Genomic DNA, 24,340 nt, shown 5'->3' with positions numbered 1-24,340 from the left:
CCAGTTAGAAAAAACTGTGCATATCAAAGGTCGCCTTGTTTGGAAGAAGAGTATAAATATTTGTATCAGGCTAGACAAATTCAAATGAGAAGATAAACACACATTTTTAACACATGGATGATTAACTGTTGGGAGAAGCTGCCAAGAGGAGTAGTTTCTCTGGCTTTCATGTCTTAAAGACCAGCTTTCTGAAAAATATCTCCTAGTGAGAAGGGAGTGCTTGGGCTTTACAGAGAAGTAGTGGAAGCTCTGGGAGCCTGGGGCACAGAGTGAGAAGCGCCGTGGAGCACAGTTTTTCCTTCCAGCCCTCCTCCACGGGCTGTGTCTTGGCTTCTTCCCTCTTGATGTGTTGACATTGATGCACAGGTCATGTTCCCTTACTGTGGTTTTGAGACTGGGGGATACTTTTGTGATGTGGGGGCCACTTTGTTTCTCGGGAAGTGCTGAGGAAGCAGGGGAGCTGGGAAGAGAGCCAACACCAGGTGCATCTGGGGCAGCCGGATGACTATTGCCCTAAAGCATCCAGTTTGGGATGTGTAGGTGCCAAGAGTTGGCTTCATGTGGGAGAAGACATTCTGGATCTGTTCAGGTAAGTTGCTTTATTGTAATGGATGAATTGGATGTTAAGTGAGGAGGAGGAGGAACCAGGGTGAGGTCTGTGATGACTTTGCCAGGGAGTTAGATCTGGAATTTGCAATACAATGAGCCCTTGTGTATGTCCTGTCTTCTCACCAGCTACTGACTGCACACCTTGAGACAGCCTAATTCCAACTCCTCAGTTGAAGACTAGGATGTCTCTTGTTGATCAATGTAATGATACAGCAAAGATCCACATTTCAGAGTAAACTATGCGTTTTCTTGAGTGTTGGCAATGTTTTAATGATCTAAAGTTTTTTATTTTTAGTGTGTGTTAAATCTCATGTGGCTAGCAATACATGTGTTTTGAATTCTAAGTGGCTATGATGAAAAGAGCTGGCTTTTTGTTAATGGAATCACCTTTGGTATTGTGTTAAATGCCTATGACTGCATTATGTCAGATAAATGGTTCTACAGAATAGCCAGGGAAGTATCCTACAGGACTGTGTGTGAAAAACCTCTCTGAGGATGATTTTTTGAGTTGCATTTGTTAGGTTTATTTCTAAGGAGAACTTGAGGAAAGGCAACTTCCTAGAATTATACTTCATCCGCATTTGGATCATACAAGGAACAAACATAGTTTGTAACAAAACTAAAAGGTAAGCTATTGTGTGGTAAAATCCTGGTATCTCTTGAGGTCCTTCCAAATTTTCTGGGAAAGGTTTCCTGCTTGAAGAGCACTGGAACTCCAGAATGTCATTCTCCAATGGTCAAATGAACCATATTTTGAGATCTAAATATTCAGCCCTGAAAATAGCCTTTGTGCAGTCTCTTTTCTGAGCAAGTAATAAAAAGTGTAAGGCTTTTTTCAGTCACCAGCATGGATAGAGCCAGCTGTAGTGACACAAGGAATCTTGCTAATGGAAAAGCAAACAAGTGTACGTGCTGTACTGCTCTGCCCTTTTCTGGCCTAAAAGGAGGCTTGGACAGAAACATTTCTGTAGTTTGCAAAGTGTGTAGCCAGTGCACACCTTGAATGTTCGTTAGCAGTAAATGGCTTCAAAACAGTTAAAAATTGTTAAAATCAATTGTTTTTAAATGTACCAGAACTGGAACTTGTCAAAGCAAAACAATTGCAATCAATTTTATCTGTATTTCCCAAGGACCTTCAAAGATTTGAGTTGCATTCTGTGTGGAACCTATTCCAGATGTGGAGAATGCAGTTTTGTTTGCTGTACAGCTCAAGTCCCATTGTGTTCGTAGACTAAACACCGTTTTTTGAGAAGCAGGTAGAAAATGACAAGTAGATGATCAGTTTTTACCACTGTTAAGTAAAAAGAAAATGATGTGTACTTTACTATGCATACACATATTTTAGAGGTGTTACATATCAAAGTCAGCTACTCCTATATAGTATCTAAACTGCAGGATCTATTGCAAGGGGGGGGTGTGTCTAAATTTCGAAAGTACTTTTGAAATATTGCTATTGCCCTACTTTTGATCTATATTGGAAGTATTAGCCTGAAAGAATTGGAAGGAAGTCCTTTTGGTTAAAGGTTAAAAGAAAGTAGAGTCATTTGTCCTGAAGCTTTCTCATAGCACTTTTGTAGCCATTAATAATTTATTTATTAATAGCTATAATTCTGTCTCAAAAAGTGTCATAGAACAGAAAGTGACTTTTAAGTGGCTTCTAATGCAGTGACTAATTGAGAAGATGCTTCTTGTAATCACACCTAAAAACAAGAAACTCTACTCAGGGAAATAAAACATTTTTCTGAGAAGACACAGGTGTTCAAACCTCCCTGCTCTTCTTGATCAACCAAATTGAGAACATAAGATGAATTGATTACTCTTACGTGGCTTCCACTCTTCCCTCTCCTCTAGCACTTGCTCTGAGATCACATGTGTGGATTTGCCCTCGAAATGTTTATAGAAGGTGATGACTACATCCCTGGTAACCCTTTTTGTGGAATAAGTCACAAAGCCAAGTGCATGCCCGTGCTGCTCTGTTGCAGGGGAGGTGCTTGTTGCCCTGCACAGAATAGTTTCCAGTAGTGGAAAGTTCTTTTAGGAGAGCTGTTTGTGGGGGGGAGTTTTGCCTTGCGCCTCCCAGCTCCTCCTGGAACCAGAAGCCAGCCCTTGGTGCACGCTGGGCTCTAGATCCAGCTCACTGTTGTGTTTTCTGGGTGTGGTGGCAAAATTACCCAAATTGTCAGTGTCTCTGCTCTTGGCTTTGGGCCTGTGAGTGGCACAGAGCCAAGCTGGCAACTTAGAGTGCAGCTCTCGTGTAGGTTAGCTGATAGATTGTTAACAGAGGTCAAAGCCTCTTGGGTTTGCTATTTTTGTGACAATTCTGGCTAATCTTTTAAAATATAGGTCCTCCAGATTTTCAGTTGAAACTGGGGTAGAGGTGGACACTCAGGTCCTAACTGAACTGTCATCATTGTTTATTTATTGCTGTTACAACAGTGTGGTTTTATTTATTGATTTATCTTCTCAATTGAAGTCAGTGCTTTGAAGGCTTTTGCAAACAGATTCCATCTCCTGGAAGGCAATTTTGCTGCCCTTTTGGCTCCAATTCTGTTCCCAGTCCACTATTCAGTCTTGTCTAAGCAACCTTCTCCTTAGAAAAACAGTTCATGATTCTTTTATTTAGTATTTTTAAATATTACTGTAAAAGGAGATTGTTTCTGTAGAGATACCAGGCTGTATCCAATACCAGCAGTTCAAGCAAGGTCAGAATTTTAATTGGAAAGTGACAAAATGTTCTCAAATGTGCAAAATCTGGGACTATTTCTGTCAGAAACTAACTTGCATGATAACAAATATAGGTGAACATCAGCCTTACCTGTTGTGCATTTGTTCCAGCTTTGCTTTCTCTGTCACAGTGCTGACTGCAGGGCATTTCCAACCCTGCAAAGGGAGCCACACTGGTTCACAAGGCTCAGGAGAAATGCTTTCGTGTAAATTAAGTTTGACACCTTCACACTCAGTAAAACTCTTGGCAAATGTTTCTGGGAAGATTCTGAGTTCAAGGAGGAGGTGGAGTAGCTCTGTTGGATGCTGCACTTTGGGCTGCTACAGAATTGTAGTTACACAGCTCAAACCACAGCAGTTTTGATACTTGTTTTTATAATTTTTCAAATATTTATACCATGATATATTGAGCCCACTGACAAATAGTCACTTAAACATTCTTTCATAAAGTTTTCACTGCCATTACACAATTACAGGAGATGAGGGCACATCTTTATGCTGGGTGATTTTGAGCAGGAGCTGGTTATGGCAACTTCAGGTGTTGTTCAGTTGTGCAGTTTTGGTGGGTGCAGCCCTCCCCAGGTCACATCCACTTCACCAAGAGCCAGTGGGCACTCCAGTGTGCATTCCACCCTTCTGGGATGTGGAGCGCTCCAGCTTTTCCGCCTTCATGGAAAGTTCTTAAGTACTGGTCCCCCTTTTTGCTTTGGCCCCAGAGATTGTGGTTGTTACTGTCCTTGGTGCTTCATCCCATGGATCTCAAGGTGTGTGAGAAGAGGAGAAGGTGGGATGGTGCCACTGCAGCCACACAGGATGGGAGCAGCCCTCGCTGGGGACATGGGCAACGCTGGGGTGACCTTCCTGGGTGCACCAGGAGGTACTAATGGCACTCTTCAAACTCTCCTTCTCTTTCCAAAACTCACAAAGCTCTCTTGGTAAAATCTTGCCTGCTCCCACTGGATCTCTGCAGAAGGAGTGTATAAACTGACGATACTGTTTCCAGGCACAAAAGAGAATTGTAAGTATTGTTAGTGTTGGGTGGTAGTCGTGTTCCTGGTTTGGTGTTTGGGGTTTTTTCAGTTGAGAAAATCTTCATTTCTGTGCTCTCTTAATTGGTTGTTTGCGTCACAAGTTTGAGAAGCATACATGGAATAATTAACTTTTGTCTGTTTAAATACCTACGTGTATATGTGTGCATACATTTGCATTTTAAACATTGTTATTGACAGGATTTGAAAAATTAGTTGTATTTCTAAACTGTGGTGGGTTTTAAGGCATAGATCTTGACTATGGGTGGGAAAGGAAGAATGTTTGGAAACTTTGAGATGGATTGGAGATGCCAAACAACAAATTTGGTGCAGCTTGAGAGTCATGTCTCCTCTAAGGCCAATTGCACAGGTTTCATAATTAAATATAGTATTTAGTCAAAACTACCATTGAATGTCAACTTGAAACACTATTTTTTTTTTTTAATTCAGGCTATGGAACAGCAGCTAACAACTTAATGTTCCTGTCATTGGGAATTGGGTTTTGTGATGAAGGTTCATGAAATACTTTGAAACCTACTGAGCCTCAGAAGAGATGTGCTATTACTGTGAGCATGTGATGCTTTCAGGGCCATTTAAAAGATGATGGTCTCTGGAGCTCTGTAAATCAGGGATGTGTGATCACACTGAAGATGGGATTTGCTAGCTGTAGTCCTAGTATTACAGGGATGGATGGATGAGGAATAAATTGTGTGTTGATGGGGTATAATTGTAGAGGGCAGGTATCTCTTCTTTTTTTGGTATTTAATACATGGAACCCTTAGTGTCAGAGCCACTGTGTCATATTTAAGCCTCAGAGTAGAAGGGGGAGTATTTTTCAAATGATTAACCTGAAAAGATGAGGCCTTGCAAACTGAGCATGGACAGTGCAATATGAAACGTGGAGCTTGCACTTACTGTCTCATGTCTGTGATATTTCAACAGCACTAATAACCATTTGATGAAAGTATAAACTTAGTGCATTTGTGCTTTTGCCAAATTACTATGGAAGTGTTGACAAAACAGCTGGGGAAGTCATTCATCACATTTTTTCTGAAGTCACTCATGAGATTCTTTTCTTTTTAAATTTAACTGCATGGATTTTTCTTCATGGATCTTTTTTTCTTTTACGGTAATCTGGGTTTGCTGTGCATTAAGGTTTCGAAGACTGGTTTAAAGCTGATAATCAATGGAAAAATATGTAACACAGCTGTACAATTTGCAAATTAGGGCTTGCTCAGAACTGTTCTGAAGTTGCTCCTTTAGTGAGGGCCACTAATGGGAATATAAGATGACGTCTTGATACTTCAACTCATTAGTTTTTAAGAGTTATAAAGATCTGCTGCAAAAGTAGAAGAGCACTTTTCCTCTGCTTTTGCTGTTTGAAGAGCTTTTTAATTAGAAGCCAATTTTGCTTGACCTGGTGGTGGAAACTCCTAGAAGGGCTGAAGATAAGAAGCAAAGTTCTGTCTTTGAGGGCAGTGAAGGAGCTGTTTCATCTGGAACTGGGAGGTTCTGGAGAACAGGTGTGAGAGGTGTGAAGGTCCACAGGGCTCTCCTTGGGCACAGGGGTGGAGCAGATACTGGTGGGAGGCACCTCGTGTCTGGGTACATGATAGAGGACCTGGCAGGGCTGCATGTAGCTGCACTGTGGAATTTTTATTTCTTTGTTTTCCTCTAGTAATGAGTATTAAGTTTCATTATAAGGGCTGGTTTCTCTTTTTCTTTTTTTTTTTTTTTTTTTTTTTTTTTTTTTTTTTTTTTTTCTCAGTGGGATTTTGGTTTGCACTTCAAATACAATTTCAAAGTGAAACTTGGGCTGCGAGGCTTCATGGTAGAGATGAAACCCACGGGGATTTCTGTCTGAGGTCGAAATATAGCTGAGATGAAAAAACCCTCTTTGTTTCAGGACAATTTGAGTTGGAAGGGATCTTAAAGTTCAGCCAGTTCTGATCCCCTGCCATGGGCAGGGACACCTTTCCACTAGACCAGGCTGCTCAGAGTTCTGTCCATCTGGCCTTGAACACTTCCAGGGATGAGTGTCCACAGCTTTTCTGGGCAATCTGTGCTAGGGCCTCACCACCCCAAGTAAAGATTTCTTCCAAATATCTAATCTAAACCTGCCCCCTTTCAGCTTTAAAGCCATTCCCCCATGTCCTATTACTATCTGCCCTTGTAAGTATCAAACCAAATCAAATAATTTGACGTCAGTGATACAATTTCTGGAGGAAGAGGAGCCATGTAAGAGACAGAGAGAGGTACAGTGTTCTGAGCTCCATCTCAGCCACGAGTTGTGTGAGGTGTGTTGGAGAAAGAAGCCCCAAGAGCAGAAGCCCCTGGTGCAGGTTGTTAAAGGAGTCTGGTCACCTCAATGTAGTGCTGTGCAATGAGACTTGCAGGAAACTGGGGTAGACCTCTGACATGATCCTGAAGAGTGTAGAAAATATAATCTTTTAAGTAATTGTGATTGCTGTTTAAAAATCAGGTTCACTTGGTTAAGCTCTGAGCTTGAAATCTTGCTAATTTGTATTTATATATATCAAGCTGTGAAGCTCACTCCTCATCCTATGCTTCCTTTCAAAATTCATGCAGAAATGAATAAAAGGCCCCTGCTTGATAAAGTCTTTTAAAATTAATAAAATTCCCTTTGAGCATGCAAATTGGGTCATCTCTCTGCTTGCTGGAAATGTGAGGATTCATCTTACCTCCTGCCATTTGCATTTCCAACATCCCAGATCTTTAAGATGAGAGCAACTGGCATTATCCATAACGATGCCCTGGTGTGCTTCAACAGAAGGAAAATAGCTGCAGAAACCTGGGTGTGCCCAGCCTGTGCCTTCACTCTTGCATCAGAAACAACGTACCATTGAGCTTTAAAAGGTTCTGATGAGGAAGTTTTGGCAGGGAGAAGGTAACTCCAGGCTTTCCCAGCAGCTCCCTCTCTTTAGGCCAGGCTCCAGAGCTCGACCTGGTCCAACAGGAGTGGCTGCAGCCATTGATCCCTGATAGCCACCATGGGGAACAGCATGATCACATTTCCTTTCCAAGCAGCACCATTGTTGGTGTGTGCTGAAAACTCACTTTATTTTACCAGTTTGTTGCAGACTGGGGAATCTCTGTGGTGAAATGTGCCTTGAGTAGCTTGTGATGTGCTGGAAATGCAGGATTCATGTTGGTACACGCTGAGCTGAATGCAGGATATAATGGGGTTCTTGGGTGTGGATGGGGGTGGTAGGTAAAATCCACCTAAAAAAATGAAAAATCAAAAGTTTGAACTTTCTGAGGGAGCTGCTGCAGGGCCGGGAGGGTGAGTGAACCCAGCGTGGGGCTTTTCCCTGCTCTGGTCTTTGCCATGGGGGTACAGCTGGGCAGGAACAGTGTGAGCTGGCACTGGAGCTGATGAATACGAGGGCAAAAATAACAGGAGCAAGTCCATTGCCAGCTTTTAAAGCCAGAAGGGCAGAGGGTTGCTCTGAGCATCGAGCAGAAAGCATTGAGCCCTGCCCTTTCCCGGACACGGGGGGTGCTGCAGCCAGGCCTCTCCCAGGACAGAAATAGCGCTCCATCAGCCTGTCCCTTTTCCCAAATCCCACATCCTTGTTTTTTCCATCACTTCCCAGGACTTTGCCACTACCTCTCCTGCCACTTCTGGATTTTTCTTTCCCCCTTGCATGAAACGTCTGGCTTGCACAGCAGGCGAGACAGTAGTGCTGGTCCTGGCCTGGGAAAGGCCAGCTCAAATCCCCTAATTATAAACTTAACAAGAGTTTTTGGGTTGAGGCAGGGAGACATAACCCACATCTGAGTGCAGTGCCATCGGTGCTGAGAGAGCTGAGCCGTCAGAGCCAGTGCAGGATGTGAGACAGGGAGAGGAGGGGGTGGGACACTGAGAGCAGCTTTCTGCAGGGCATGGACTGGGAGCTTCTGGCATCTTCAGTTTCTACCCAGCTGAGCACTCCAGGCACCGCTTTGGATAAATATTTCCTTGAATTCTGCAGGACAGGAGTCTCAGACAGACACCAGGAAACCCTGAATCACCTTGTGTTCTTTGTAACACCGAGTGCATTTGTTCTGGAAGCAAAATAATTGCCAATAATTGGTGAAAGACACTGATCTGTTGTGAGCTGACTCAAAACCTTGTTGTTTGTCCTGGGCTTTGGCTGATAAACGTCACTGTTGAAATAAACTCCCTTTACAGTTTACAAAAGCGACGGTGCAGATGGGGCAGCTGCTCCAGCATTCCCCGGATAGTTCTGAGTGATTTCAGGCTCTTTCAGCTTTCAAAACTATGTGCATCTTTTTAATCAGAGGATTTTAAAATGGCTGCTTTTTCTTGTAAGCATCACATCAAATAGCAAGAGAGAGATTTTTAAGGGCTGTCACTGTCAAACTCAGAGACGTTTTCCAAAGAGGGCTCGATGCAAATTTTGGTTTCTGTTGAGTCTGACAAACCCAGGAAAGCACAGGCTGAAAGAGGCTTTTATAACTCCTGCTAAACGTCACAGTGTTAGTGTTTCCTGGCATTTAGAAACAAGTTTAAGAACAATTAATCAGAAGAACTTGCTCAACATAGCCTCTAGTAATGGTGAAGGAGTATTTTCTTGGCTGAGCATGTTGTCTACAGTTTCAGGAGAGGTGAGGGTTGTGTGTGTTCACGTGGTTTTGGAAAATACCCTGGGCTGGGTGTTTTATAATGAGCATCCGTCATTTCCAACAGGAATTAAAAACTTGATGATTTGGCAACTGTATGAAAACAACTTTCAAGGTGTGGTCCCCTAAATTAGACAATTTCTGTGTATTAGTAGAGTCACTTGGTCTCCTGCTGTCTTTTCTGTTCTATCTTACATTAGATATGGAGCTTTCATGAGAAGAAACAAAAGATCCAGTTATCTTCAGGCTTTTTTCAGCCCAGGGTAATCCAGGCCTGTAGACAGAATCTCATCTGTTAGATGAGTTCTCAGATTGAACTGGTTCCTGTAAAGCCTAAAATTTCCCAGCAACTGTTGGACTTCATTCTAGGAAGAGCTCTGGTAGTTTCTGCCTAGGTAAATATTAATACCAGAGCTGCTGTAACAATGGAGAAGTTAATTGGTAGAAAAATCTTATCAGCAGGTTACAAAGATCACAGTGCAATTGACTTCAGATAAATGTGTTTCAATGGGGATCTTTTTTTTTCCACTTTTGATTGCTCCTTCCATTGCAGTTCAGCTCTCTACGGCAGCGGCGGATGTAGTTGAGTCATCAGAAACTCCAGCATCCTCTGTAAGCACAGGGTAAATTCCAAACCCTTGTAATAGGAGGGGGGAAAACATTCAAGAAAAGTTCCCCCCAGCTTTCTGCACTCTTTGTGATGTCAGCATGCATCAGGAACAGCTCAGCTGAACCTCAGACTGCCCGAAGCAGCAATAGGATGCCTTGCTCTGAGTTTACGCTGCCCTTTAACTTTAGAGTCTTGAAGTACTAGAAAGACACTTCGCAGGCCATCCTTCAAGGAAGATTTGAGTGGAGGAAGCTTCCTGCAAGCCCACTTTGAATGCCTGGGGGCAGGAGCTCAGCTCGGAGCTGTTGTGTCCTTACACAGCCGGATGTCCCTCACCTGGTTCCAGGTGCATCTCCTGGTGCTGCTTACGGGACCAGGTGTTTGTGGCCTCAGGGAAGTGTTCCTTTGGACTGAGCAAACTGGTGCACCTGCTTTTTATTTGGTAATACAGGGGGAAGCCCCGATTCGAGGTGTATTTCTTTGGCGAGGTGTGTAAGAGCACAGCAGGCAGCAGGCGGGCTGCCGTGCGGGAAGTGAGCTGGTAAATGCAGATCAGCAGCTCCGTCTCCTCAGGATGTTTACCCTGGTTTGTTCGGCATAGTTCTGTCATTACTGCCTTGCCATCAATCACTGCTGACTCCTGCTAGGATTTCAGTTCAATTCCTGGACATACATGGATATTACTTAAAGGTAACACTAAATAATAGCAGTGGCAGCCCGTGCAGGACCTGTCCCAGCTCACCTGCAAGGCTCTGCCGGTGTTTATATTCCTGTGTGTTATCTTCATTTGCCAGGATCGCGCACAGACCCTTTGGTGTGGCTGGTGGCTCCCCTAAGCCCCCACCTAGTCGCAGTGAGCGACAGCCGTGTGAAGTCTCGGCGCGGCAGCGCGGCCCCGCTGGGACATGTCGCGACAGCCGACATTGCCCTCTGCCGGTTCCCTGCAGCCGCAGGGAGCCCCGTTTCCCGCGGCCGTGCAGCTCCTCTTTGCTGTGAGAAGTTGTTTTCCAGCCCTTCTTGCTTGGAGCAGAAGGCAGCTTTCAGCCCTAACACAGCTTCTTAGGATGCTACAGCTCCTGTTTGGTTTTTTCCCTCCCTGGAAGCTGCTGTTCATTTCAGAGAACCTGCTGCAGAACAAAACCAATCTTAATTACTGTTTTTAAATGTTACTGGTAATGGCAAATCCGTAATTTTCAGCACTAACCCTTAGAAATGTAACTTCTCCGAACTGGTTTTGCAAATGAAATAACTGCTAGGTTTTTAATTATTGTTTGCATTAGTAGAATACGATCTTTTGCTCAACACCGTAACCTGGATGCTGATTCCAGCCGTCCTCAACAATTTCCCCCTTCCCTGCCCCAGCTGGGGCGGCTGCACGATGAGCTGGCTGCAGGCCCTGAGCCGGGTTAAAAATAAGCCGGCAAAAAGTTATTTTTAACCTGGGTCAGTCCCTGCCTGGGGTCACGGCACGGCTGCCCAGCTCTCACGTGGGTGTGGAGGCACAGGGAACAGCAAAAAGGCGATGCTGGGGGAACAGAGGGCTGTTTAAAGCCTGACAACTCCTAGAAGGTGCTCCTTGGGTGGATATTCCTGCTCAGAACTCGGGTATTCCACACCCAGCCCCCATCCCCAACACCTGCTGTCTTCCTAGAAGCCATTTCTAGGACAAACATCACTGCTGACAAAGCCCTAGCAGGATTTAAGCACTTTTTGGTGGTGATGTCTTTTGTGGCTGACTTCTTCCAGAGTAAATTCTATTCAAGTTTTCTATTTGCAGTGGTACAGTCTGGCTCTAATGTTTCAAATATGTAGAACAGGAGAGAATAGTTGATGCAAATCACACTTTAGTTTTGCTGTGCCAGGTGTGCTAAAGGTGGATGATCAGAGGAAGATCTGACAGCTCATGCCATGCATAGCACTGCAGTCGATTCAGTATTCAAATCACAGCTGATGTGATGTCACACCATTTAACTAATTTCTGCTCTCCCACAACTCATAAGGGGGGAAAGGTTTGGGCAATTTTTTGGGGGTCTACTTGCTGAACTAAAATTTGCCTTTGCTTTGGCGATATGGAAGACTGAAGGACTCTGTTAGGTGATCAAGATGGATTTAATCCTCTCAACTTCTTTAAGAGAGCTGATAAGAAAGATGGAGACAGACCTTTTAGTAGGGCCTGTAGTGACAGCACAAGGGGTAATGGTTTTAAACTGAAGGAGGCTTCACTTAGATACAATGATGAAATGTTTACAATGAGGGTTGTAGAACACTAGCTCAGGTTGTTCAGGGAGTTGGTAGGTGTCTCATCCCTGGAAACATTCATGGTCAGGTTGGATGGGGCCCTGAGACACCGTGATCTAGTGGAAGATGTCCCTGTTTATTACAGGAGGGTTGGACCAGATGAGCTTTAAAGGCTCCTTCCAGCTGAAGTGTTCTGTGATTGCAAAGGTGTGCTGGTTCCCTGAGCGCAGTACCGAGGAGTTGTGTGAGTGTGCCTGGTTGGGATGTCTCTGTGATGCACAAACACACCCAGAGCCTCAAGGATGGCCTCAGCATGTTTCTCATTTCTGCATCTATTTGCAAATATAAATTTTAAACATACATTAAGCAAGACTTTGCACATGAAAAGGAAATCCATGCACTTTGTGTCTCCATGGGAGAGGAGGGATCCCCTATTTCTGGCACACTGTAATTTGTTAGGAAGTGAACTCTCTTGACTGGTTTTTTTATGTGCAGCTGATGTAAACAGGTCCCATGTGCTTTTTTTCCTTAATATTGGCATTTTATGGGCTTCCCTTCATAGGTAACATCAGCCTGATACCTTCTTCAGTGCTGTTTGTATGATGTGTGAAATCCTGTAGCTTCTTATGGCTAATGAGGGCAATTCTGCATCTGGCCTTTCCTGAGCTTTTCCTTGCCCCCAGCCTCCTGTAGCTGAAGTCCTGGTGCCATCCTGGCAGCCCTCTCCTACTGCAAGAAGAACCATACACCCAGGGTGTTACCCTGGCATGATGCAGGCAGGCAGGGACTACATGCAGAAATCCTTGTCTTGTCATCACTCGAGTTTCTGTGGTGTTTGCTTGTTCCTTTGGAAGTGTGGGGGACTCCAGGGTGCAAAAGCAGGAGCATTGAGGTGGGGGTGGGCATTTGAGCACTTGGGAAGGAGCGTCCTCTGCTAACACCCAAGCACAGCCAAGGGTGGTGCTCAGGAGTCCTCCTCTGCCGCAGGTGCCTCACTGCGCTGTGAAATGACTTTTTAAACACACCTTGCCTCCTTTTCCTCATGCCCTCAGAAGCATCTCCCCGTGTACAATTACAAGGTAAAGACAATGCAGCCCGTTGTGTTTGGAAGTGGTGGTGTGGGGCACACACAAAGTGGGGATTCCTGCTCTGTCCTGTCTTGCGTACGTGGTGCCTTTTTCATCTTCAAAGCATTTTCCAGCCATGAACTAAGAGCACACGCATTAGCTGAGAGCACACACCCCTCCCTGAGCAGCTGATGCCGGGCACATCCCAGGAAAAACTTCCAGAATATGACACACCACTTTTGATGAAAATAAAATGATGCCATATTTCATCAGCTCTATTAGAAGTACTTAAGTAATTGACCTAACGAAACTTTAAAAAGCCTTTAAGAGACAAATGTGGTACACTCCTTTGTTCCAAGTCTTTCCCCCTTGCTCCCCCTTATTTTCCCTGTTGAACATCTTTGTTGACTTTTTGGGATCTGTTTGTTTCCCAATGTGTGGCTTTGCTGAGTTTTGTGTGTGTTATGGTAGCTGATTTCTCTGCTTTGCAGCAGTGGTACTGTTACAGTTTCTGCAGCAAAGGAAATTGTCATCCGCAAAACAGCATGAGTATGACAGGAGTATCTCATCTTTCATACCAGTTTTTGCAAACATTTGGTTTTATTTCCATTGTGTGCATTGGCCTGTGCTGTGTGTGCCTGCCTTGCCTCTGGGCTGTGTATACCTCTCACAGCTTCAACATGATTTCTTGTCTTCAGGTGTTCCATCACACATCTCCACCATCCTTCCAGCTGTGATGTCAAACATCTGGCCCCTCTGAACCCATGCTGGCTTAATGATTGTCCCACCACCTCTGTAGCCAGCTTGGGTATTTATCTCTCCTTTCCCTTTATCTTTTCCTTGAGCAGGACAGTCCAGGTGAGGTGGGACGTGACGACATGCTCTGCACAGGACAGAAATCCTGTCAGCTCCCTCCATGTTCTCAGCTCCCTCCCCCTGCCATGTTCTCAGCTCCCTCCCCCTGCCTTTTGGGGAAAAGGGAACAGTGGCACCTGAGTCATCATATCTAGTGGACTTTTTTGGGTGCAGTGACCGGCCACCGATGGAGCTTTCTGCTCCAGACACTTCCCAATCTGCAGATACACAGGACTGTCCGTGACCAACCACGGCCAAGACATGAGCTTTGTGACCCCTAACACCCAGTCTATTTCTGAGGGCTTTTTTTCAAGGCTAAATTGATGCATTCTGGGTGCAGCTGACCTTTCTTGCGTTTGTTGCTTTTTGCAGGGGAGGCAGACGAAGAAGCCTTTGCCGAGGAGTGCAGACGGAGAGGACAACACGCGTTGCCCTCCCAGCCCACCAACCTCCGCCTGCTGAAGCCTCACAAGTCCGGCACCTCCCCGCGCTTTGCCTGCCATTACAATAGCGATGAGGTGGAAGAACAAGACAGGAGCCGGGTTATGAGCAGCTTCGAGGCCCCTATTTATTTATCAGGTGTGCACAAGCATGTTGGTGAGAAACGTGCAGAGAAGGACCCATCACATAGTCAAAAGCCAAACCCAAAAAGCCAAGCAAGAAGTTGGTGCTGTGTGTTGACTTAATGTTAGTTCCCTGGTAGATAATAAATAGCAGCCTGTTTGCCTTCATCCTGCTTTAGCTCTGATCTTCCATTTAGCCTAGATTCACTAACGCCCTGGGATATTTAAGGATCCAGGGCAAATACTGTTGTGCTGCTGAAGTGCCTGTGCTCTTTGTTGTTAAAAGTGAAGGCATTTTAGAGGTTAACTCATCACAATACTTTGCACATTCATTTACTTAAATTGTGCTTGGCTTCCTCGTCCAAGGAGAAGTTCAGCAAGTTGATGCTATTTCTGGAAGCTGCAGTTTTAGGCAACTAAATCCTAATAGAGGATCTGAGAATATTCAGGCAAATGTGGCAATGTGGCAATTGTCCAGGTTATTTTTGGAAGTAATTAGTCCTTTAATATATTTCCAGTCTGTAATTTTTTGGCAATGTAGTCCAGAGGCTATCTTGGACAATGAAGTCCTCATAACTACTTGATTTAATTGGAACCTGTGGTCAGAGATCATCCAGGACTGTGAGGACAGGTTTTTCTGATATGTGGAAGATGCCTTTCTACTTGGATGCCCAAAACAAGGACCCTTCTCAGTAGTGTGAAATCAGGTGAAGTGCTGGGAAGTGTGAGCCTATGAGGCTTCTCAGGGTAAACACAGCACATGAAAAATATGCACTGTATCCCAAAACAGGTGCTCATATACTCCCAGTGCTATACCAACTTCCAATGTGTTTATGAGCCTTTAAACTTAACAATGTCTTTTGTATGGAAGACCTAAAGATATTATGATAGATGGCACATTGAAAAAATAGAATAATTTAGATTAATGTCTTCCTGATAAGTTGCTGTTTGTGTCTTTAAAGATGACCAAGTTGAATCTTTTCTTTAAAAAAAAAATAGCAAAAATTACAGAGGTCTGAATGTGACCTCTGGGCTGATTTCCTGAAGCCTCCCACACAAGGGCTACAGGTTTGGTGTCCTGTGTCTGTGGCTGGCAAAACAAAACCTTGGCTCTGCCTTTGGACACACAAGGGTCTCTGCAATCACAATATTTTGCAATGGATTCCGAGGAGCAGCTGAGTTTGACATGCACCGTGCAATTTTTGGAGCAATTTTTAAGATTGCTTAGGACTTTCTGCTGTGAATTCATTTATGCTCCAAGACGCACAAGTTTGCAATTAAAATTAATTTCCAGAAGTATTAGTGCAATCACAAAATGCTCTCTTCTGCCAGTAGATTGTGAGTTGCCAAAAAAAAACTCAGGGTGAAAACTTGATTGCAGTAAGACTAAGATTTTACTGTTGCTTTAAATATTTTGCCTGCTGTTCCTCTGATGGACAGGGCTGCTGAAGGACTGGTCGAGTCAGTCATAAAAACCTACGTGAGTGTCTTAATCCCTCCCTGGGGAGTGTGTGCACGAGCCCTGGCCATTCCCCTTCATGGGTGTTCACCTCTGCTGAGTGCCTTGCCCAGCAAGCAGCTTCACCAGCACAGCTCTGTAATTACAGAGACCACTTTACTCGCTTGGCTTCTCATGGATCACTGCCGTGCTTACACGGGCCGGCGTCGGGAGAGAATGGCATCATTTCTGCCTTGCTCCAAAGCCCTCTCAATTCACTGGGAAATAGTTGAGTTCAGTGGCCTCAAACCAGGTGCAGTTCCACCTTGAATCAGATGGTTTTGCTACCACCAGCGTGGGGCTCCTGACAGCGGGACCACGCAGCAGTTTTAGATGTTGTCCCAGTTGGAGCATCTCAAGCAAACCCTCAGTCATTAATGATTCACCTGCAGTGAAGTGGTTTTCTTTTCCCAGCTCTAAGAATGGGACTGTATGAATTTTGATTTGTAAGTCTGTAAGAAATTTAAATGACGGAGAAGGGGATAGGTTTCATCTTGACTATGTGGTGGGAATCCCTCTGGACATGGCATCTCTCTAGTGCCCAAGGAAAGGCTGGCCAACTCCTTTATGCTGGCAATATCCAGAGGTGAGATGAATCCTCTCCTTAGTCAGGACTGGCAGTTATCACAGTGGGTATTTAAGAAAAAAATTGAGAGTTTAATTTAATTCTCCATCTACCACGGACACTTTGTGTTTTAGTAGAAATTGCTCTGGAAACTGTTCTCAGTTTCATAATGGCCTTTTAGAATAAAACTTCACCTCTTGTGCTCTGAAGTTGCTGCATATATCACATAGTTCTCTAGCTCGAAAAAGGAATTTTTGAAATAAGAATTCAGATACTGCAAGTGATGTGCTCCCTGATAGTGTGATACACAGCTGACTGGTGGGATCTGAGCCATGTCAAAGTGGTGTTAATGCCAGCAGAGACCTGGGGATGGCAGCTGTTAATGCCAGAGGTAGTGGTAACTACCCCTTAAAAACTACTGCTTTGGATTTAAGAGTTTTGACCTTTATCCAACAAGAATGATTGAAATGTTTAATTGTTAAAATAGTCAAAAAATATGATACCAATTTCATTATTTGGAAGATAATATTGCAAGGTTTGCTCTTCCTTTTCAAAGAAATAGCTTGCATTAACCTACAGCTCACAACATTAATAATTCATTTTTTGCTGCATTTTCATCTGCTGGAATCTGTGAAGAGGAAACCACTCTAAAAGATCTAGCTTAACTAATCTTGATCCTATCCTGGCATGGTTTCCTCTGCTGGAAAGTTGAGCTGTTTGTAGTTCATTTCATCTTTAATTCAGTCTCCGTTCTTTTTACCAACATGCAGTTTCCTGAATTACACTTTACTAACTAGTAACAGTGATGTGCTTTGTTATCCAAACTAATTACTTTATAATTCCATCACAAACTTCGTTTTGGGCATGTCATGGAAAGAGAAAGGAAAGCAAAGCCACTGATTTTTGTGGAGGTCTAATACATGAGGAATGCTGGAGGTGCGGAGATGGAGTTTGCCCTCCCTTTGCTCCACATCCCCTGGCTGTAACTGTGCTAGTGGGATGGGGTAACAGCTGTACCTGTGTGGGGCAGGGGCTGGGAAGGCTGGCTGGTGGATTTGGAGACTGGCTGGTTGCCCCCAGGCTTAGCCCAGAGCTGCCTTCAAGCGTGGTGTTTTAGCTGCTGGTACGAAATCATCCCGTTACCCATCAAAGACAGCTAGGCTGTGTGTGGGAGGGCACACATGGCTGCACTGCCTTGCAAGCTTTTGCTTGCCATTTGGGAGCAAAACCTTGGAAATCTATTCAATGCTTGTGTTACTCTAAGTAACAGGAGGCAAACAGGTGGTACCTGGCTTGGTTTGTTCTTGTGGCAATTCTAGGCAGAATTGGTAAAGAAAACGACATGGTGAGCAAGCATGAAGGAAGGCTCCTGCAAGTTACTAAAGCTTCTCAGTCCCCTAAAACATAAAAGTTGGGATTACATCACCAGATTGGCCAGTGAAAATGGAGAACTCACCCCTTGGATTTAACAGTGTGGATAATTGAATAGTGGAACAGCATACCTAGACAGGGTGGGATGTTTTGTCACCCCAGGTCTTGACTAAAGTTTCCCTCTCCATGATGCTCCGTGGCACAGGAGGAGGAGCAGGCAGGAGCTGTGGATGAGGAGAGGCAATTAGTAGGTCAGGTTGTGCTGTGTGCTGGGCAGTGGCTCAGGCTGAGGGGAGGGGATGTGAAAGTGTAAAGTTGTAATTGCAAATTGAGTCACACATGGAATTATACTCAAGCTGTGATCCGGTGTGAATTTTTACAATGGCATATGCGAGTGTGGTCAGTCTAAAATAACAGAGAGTGGCTGCAACTCACAAGTAAGCCAGCTGCCTTTGAAATAGCAGTTTATGGTTTTGACTAGAGAAGGATTTCTAAGACCAGAAAATTAGAAAGAGCACTACAGAACCCAGCTTGAAAGTGCCTCACTGCCCTTTTAAAGCTCTGTGGGTGTTGGGGCCATGGCTGCTTCCATGCTTTGAAGGAAGGCCACAATCTTAGCAAAAACTTGGTAGATCTTTGAGAACATTTTCTCTGAGACTTGAGCAGAAAATATGAATCCCTCCCACCCCCAGCCTCAAGGTTTCACTCTGGAAGTGGAAGGAAGCTCCTCCAAAGTCTTCACCTTAGCAGATCTTCTATAAAAATCGTGCCATGGCCTTTATTGCTCACTGATATGGGTCAAGCAGCAGCAATGCTGTGTGTTAATTGTCAGCTGTGACTGAAAGCCTTGTTTCCTTCTGCTGACTCCCACACTCCTCTGTGCTGGCAGAAGGAAGGTGGAGCAGACCCGTGGCCACTCTCTGCATCCTGGTAGAGCAGGCAGATGTCAGGCAGGGCAGGAAAAAGTAGGATACCAGAAATGCACTGGGTAGGAGTGCCTTGCCCAGGACACTTGTGCCTTTGGATCAGCCGCCCGACGTGCACACCTCCCTTGCAGTTGCCACCCAAGAATGTGATGAGTTTCACAGTCAGTGACTGAACAAACTCGTGACTTTGGGAGGTGCAGATAGCAGGGAAGTGGAAAGCCAGAAGGAAAGTCAATCTGGGACACAGCAGAGAAGCTTCCCAGTTTGTTTGGGTCCTTGCTGAGTGATGGTTGAAGGAGTTGCACCTAAGTGTTTCTGGAAGTCGTTTTCAGCCTTCAGCAGCTAAATGAAAGCTGGAATAGCTTCTGAATGTGCTCCTTATGGCTCTTCTAGAAGTAGAAGAGAAGGGGATGACATGGAAAGAGTGATGCTGTTTGTTTTAGACAAGAATCATCCAAGTAGTAAAGCAGGTGTAATTCCAAATGGTGTGGATTCCTGCTTCACCCATCTCAGCTCCTGGCAGCTGACAAAAGCAAGAAATACCAACTTAGGGAGATTTCTATCTGCATTTGAGTGAATCTGTTTTCCAAACGTCACAGCTTGGGGAAGCTCTTGGCAACTTGTTCTCCCTCTGCCCCGTGAGGCATTTCTAGAGTTTGGGTGGCTAAAGATTGCTGCTAAGGGTGGAAATCTGAACAGCCTCCTCCAAGGCCAGCACTGTTTGGCTGAAGTGCAACACTAGGGGAGGTTTCTATGGACACTTTGGGATGCTGGCGACTCGCCAGGACACAGGCACACTGCAGAGTGATCAGTCATGGGGCTGCTGCTTTCTAATTCAGATTTTGTTGTCTCATGACTTTGGGGCTAGTCTTGTAACCAAGGCAGCTTTTAATTAGTGCTGGTTGAAGTATTGGAGTGAAATAGACACCGAAGGGTTACTTCTTTAGTGTGCAATTCTTATTTATGTTAGGAGCTGCTTCACTTGTTTGCATCAGGTTTTTGGCTGTTATCACCCAGCATAGCATCACTGGAGCAACAGACTGGCAAAGTTTGACCTATCCTTTCTTCTTAGGTGGGGGTAGAAAAGGAAATGGCAGACAGTGAAATTATTTATCACAGCAGGCTCAAAACAGAAAAGACCTGGCAGTTGTCTCTTGAGGAATACTCTGTGTTTGTGTGTTATCTCCTACTTTGGGCAATCTCTTTCTGTGTGTCAGTGATAACACTTGAAAGATTTCCACTTTTCAGCCTTATCATACCAGAGGCTGGTAGGAGACCATGTTGTCAAATGCCTAAATATCTTCATACAATAATATTTTGACATTTGAGTTGTTTCGTTTATAAGACAATAAATTATGTGGCATTCACTTCAAGTCATAATTTACATTGACTCAGTATTTTTAAGAAACAGTTGCTAGAATTGCTTTCAAAATCTCAAGCATTTGAAGAAAATGGAAAAAAAATATTATGATATAAAATAGCAGCATCAAATGCTATCATGCCTGGATGTGGAAACCTTTTAGAAATACTGACACTATTTTTAGAATGAAAAATGAAAAAAATTATGAAGCTAATACCTGCTAGGGTTTAATGATCCTTTCCCAAATATCTGTGTTATTGTTTCCTAGTTATTACAAGAGCTAGTTCTCATCAGCTGATATGATGCTGTTTTTCCTTCCAGTAAGGGGAGGAATCCTTTGAATAACACCTCCCAGATGACTGATTCTCAGGAGTAAGCACATCTCTTCTGCCTCCCTTGACCTCTGTGGGAAAGGAGGGAAATGCTTGAGCCTTTCAGGGATGGGTGTCTTACTCAGTGAATTGAATGCAAAAGGATCCTGTTTTTGGTGATGTACAGGTGACCAAGGGGCTGACCTGGAAGGAAACTTCCTGGATGGAGTTCTTAGTGAGGAGATGTTCACACAGTGAACAGGGACAGGAGTTTAGCTCAGGGGGTGACAGAGTGCAGGGAAAACCCAGTGTCATCTGCAATTCTGCTAAGCACCGCCAGTTTCTCGCTTCCTTAAACAAGAAAACTGGTTTCCACTCTAACTGTGTGCAGGTTGATTGCTCATGGCAGAATTTCTAAATAAATATCCTGCCTCTTGACTCAGATAATTACAAAAGATGAAGTCATGCTGTGGGTACAGCACAGGAGCTAGAGTGATAACCTAGAACAGTTTTCTGTTGCTACAAGTGAGTGTATTTCCTCTAAACTTTTGATAATGTCTCAAATGGTTTTAGCCAAAAGACTTACCTCGTGGTTCTCCCCAAGTCTTAAACTTAAACTGAAGAACTTCAGCTGTGCTGTGGGCACATCTCTAACTGTGCTTGGGAGGAGCTCTGGTGAGGAGCAAACTGCAGCCACAGCGTGGCTTTGTTCTCCCCCAGCCTCCCACAACTTCCTTTTCCCATCTTAATATTGCTATTGAGAAACTGATGGAGAACCAGGTGCACTGGTGAAACTGCTTCCTTGGGGCCATCTCTGCCTGTCTGCTGACAGGACAGAGGAAAAAAAGAGATTTCCATACAGGCAGAGTTGTGCCTTTCCACAGAGCCATTCCTCTGACTCCCAGCCCTGCCCCTCAGTGGGATTGCAGGGGCTGCTCTGCTCTGTGCTGGTCCTGGTCACTGGACTGTGCTGATTTCCAGTGACAGAGCACCACTGAGCTGAAAGATCCCTCCAGCTGTCTCAAAACATCACAGAATGATTGTCTGAGGGAAATGTTTACTGGCTCTCAGTTTAGATTTCTGAGTGCACCTGGGTAGATGTGGTGGTTCACACAGTTCACTGCCCGTGCAAGCGTGCCAGCAAGTTGGATTTTACTGCAAGTTTGGAGGAAAAGGTGTGATGCCGAGCAACAATGTTTTACACACATCTCTGTGGGGGTAATAAACCATTGGAATGATGATCACATGGCTGGAAGCTTGTGCCTACTGAACCTGTAGCAAATAATTGTTGCTTGAACTCAATGCTTTCATGCACCATTGGGGCTGCAGTCGAATATAACCTGTGGTGCATAGTTAAGCATGAGCAGGCTGATGACCAGCATATAAAATATATATTGGTAAACACTGAGCACCTTCTTATTTACTCAGGATTCTTGGCATTCCCTAGTCTTGAAATGGAAATGCAAATATCATGGTAACTCTGACTAGCGTGAGCAGGAAATGCCAGTACTTAAATTGCTCCTGCTGCATAAGTCTTATTTATTGCTTCCTTTTTGAAAATTATTCTGGTTTTGCATGTGCTCTAATTTTGAAGCTTTTCCTGAATGGCTTTGAAGTATTTTGAAAGTTCTCCAGACCTTTTAAAACTTCAAAGATTGGTAGTATTTTCTTTCTATCCTATGTAAGGGATAAAGTAGAATTGGGGATATAGTGGAAATGGCAATTTAAAGAAAAAACAAACAACACATTAGGAAGCCAGACCTTTTCTTTAATATTCTTTAAACCATTCAGAGAACATATGCTTTTGCTAGAGAGAAAAGTCTGTGAATGCTGTGAAAAGTGTTTTACAAGCCATGTTTCCTCAGGATACAAAGAAGGCAGCAAGAGGAGGAAGCAGAAGCAGAGAGAGGAACTGAAGAAGAAGAAGTCAACCAAAGCGAGTTACTAAAATGGACTTCTCTGCTATGCCAATACCTTTAAAACAATGACAACAACTTCATGTTACCTTCGAGCACACCTCTTTTTTGTGTATATTTTTTGATTGTTCACACTGCTACCAAGGAAGTGACTCATGTTTAAAACTGTACTAAAATTGCACTATGTTATTCCTTTTAGTTTCACGGAGTGGCTTTCTTGCCCGTTCAGGTTAGGGAATTCAGACGAGGCAGGTCGTGGTTAGACGTGTGTTATGTTTGAAGATTGGAAAGCGTTACAGAATTTCTTACCTCTTCCTTCCCTGGGACTAAGGCGACTCTAGTCTAGTGTTTGTTATTTGTCTTGTAGGATATAAAAGGCAAATGCCTGCTTGCTTGGTCACTGGCATCAAATCAGGCCTGTTGAAAGAAGAGTCCTGTTCACTCATGTTGTTGGGAGTGGGACTGAGACGAGCTCTTATAGGGTAGTTTATGCAGGATTAATAAGTGACTTTTATGGTTGGGTTTTTGGTTTTTTTTTCCCCAGGCTGGGCAGTTCTGTCCCTATTAAAATGTTCCCTCATATTAAATTGTAACTTGAAGTTATATCTTCTGATTTTAAAAAATGTAGTGTAGTGATAGTCTCCTGTAAGCACTCCTACTGATTTCTTTAGGCTTAGTTGGCTCCTGATGAATCATTTAGTGAAATCATTCCTTGTTTTAAAAGTTTATTTTCAGAACCTAGAGACAAATGATCCAAGTGCTACTTTAAAACTGCTCTTTGTTTCTCCTGAGTAGGTTTTAGATAACAAACATTTTCAGCATCCGTTTTAGATTTCATCAACTTGTTTCTGCAAAGAACTTATACCTTTATGTATGTAAGCATTTTGCATCGGTTTTATTGCAAGACTATTTTTTTAGCTTGAAAAGATGTCTTAGATTTAAAAGAAATATATATTTCCTGGCAAGATGACTTCCTTGCTTCCCATACTTGTCTCATGTGCATGACACATTGCTTCTCTTAACCTTTTAGTGTGTACAGAGCCCCTCTGTTGCCTTAAGCATTTACCTGCATGTTTCTTGTCAGTGTGTTGTCTCCTTTTTTTAACCTCCAGGTAAGAGTTAGCAGCTTATGGTTTTGTTTTGTTTCTTTTGTCTTCCTTTTGCCAATATGTTGTTGATGTAACAGCCTTAAACCTGGCAATATTGAAAGTCCACAGTTTCTGGAGAAACTCACTCATCCTAACGTTTCAAAGATGCAGGAATGCACAAAATGGTGTAAGAGAGGAGCTAAACAGAAAAGCCAAGTCTGCATTCTAGCATGGTTTGATGTAACAAATTCTGGTGTCTCTGGTATCTGAATGGTTTAGCTTCAATTACCCAATGTAACCCTCTGCAGGCACCATATAACACACAATAACCATTTGTGAACTCTCTTAGGGTCTGTAAATTACGGTTAAAATCAAATAAGGACTGAGTACCTGTTTTCTGTCACTTAAGTACCACTTTTTTTTTTTTTGTGCAGTGTTACTAATATTTAAAAATAAAGAAAATCTGCCTTTATACTTTGTCCTCTTGCACTGTACTGTAGACTGGCATCAGTTGTCTGGTTCATTTCCATTAAAGTTCAGGCTGTAAGCACAGGGGGGAGAGTCCTCATTCACACAATGCCCACAAGCATTCCAGGTAATTCCTTTTGTTACATCCATGAGCAAGTCAATACAGTCCCTGTGTCAAATGGCTGATACTGGAAAATGAGGGTTCTTTCTGGCTGGAAACATCACTATGAGGAGAGTACACTTCAAGCAGAGCTTGCACATTTGCCATGCAAGGAATATTTGTCCTGGGTAATGCACAACATTGAACTGCATCCTGGTTAGGTTGCTTTCCATATTCTAGGAGAAATTCCCTCTATACATATGTTCAAGCTGTTACTGCTCATTATTTGCTGGGGACATGGTGCATGCTTTGGAAAAGCAGCAGAGGTGGAGGAAGGGAGAGGTGACGCCAGCACAGGGCTGTTCTCCCCAGGGCTGTCCCTGTGCTGTGAGCAGC

The 24,340-nt window shown here is 43.8% G+C and overlaps 1 protein-coding gene across 2 annotated transcripts in view; it reads left to right on the top strand.

The window, feature by feature from the left end:
* Positions 1-23,848, top strand: part of DNAJB6 (DnaJ heat shock protein family (Hsp40) member B6) — a 57,394-nt gene extending 33,546 nt beyond the window's left edge. Inside the window, exons 8-9 of one of the 2 annotated variants that reach the window (XM_068174434.1) lie at positions 14,151-14,357; positions 22,238-23,848. In XM_068174434.1, the coding sequence (XP_068030535.1) occupies positions 14,151-14,357; positions 22,238-22,320 (290 nt within the window). In that variant the 3' untranslated portion in view covers positions 22,321-23,848. Of the gene's footprint in view, positions 1-14,150; positions 14,510-22,237 lie in introns of those variants that run through there. The other variant, XM_068174426.1, reaches the window with a different exon arrangement.
* The last annotated feature ends 492 nt before the right edge of the window (positions 23,849-24,340 follow it).

This window comes from Anomalospiza imberbis, chromosome 1, assembly GCF_031753505.1.
Source record: "Anomalospiza imberbis isolate Cuckoo-Finch-1a 21T00152 chromosome 1, ASM3175350v1, whole genome shotgun sequence".
In the NCBI taxonomy this organism is placed as follows: Eukaryota; Metazoa; Chordata; class Aves; order Passeriformes; family Viduidae; genus Anomalospiza; species Anomalospiza imberbis.
The sequence above is the reverse complement of the archived record's forward strand: the minus strand, read 5'-3'. Positions and strand labels throughout refer to the sequence as shown.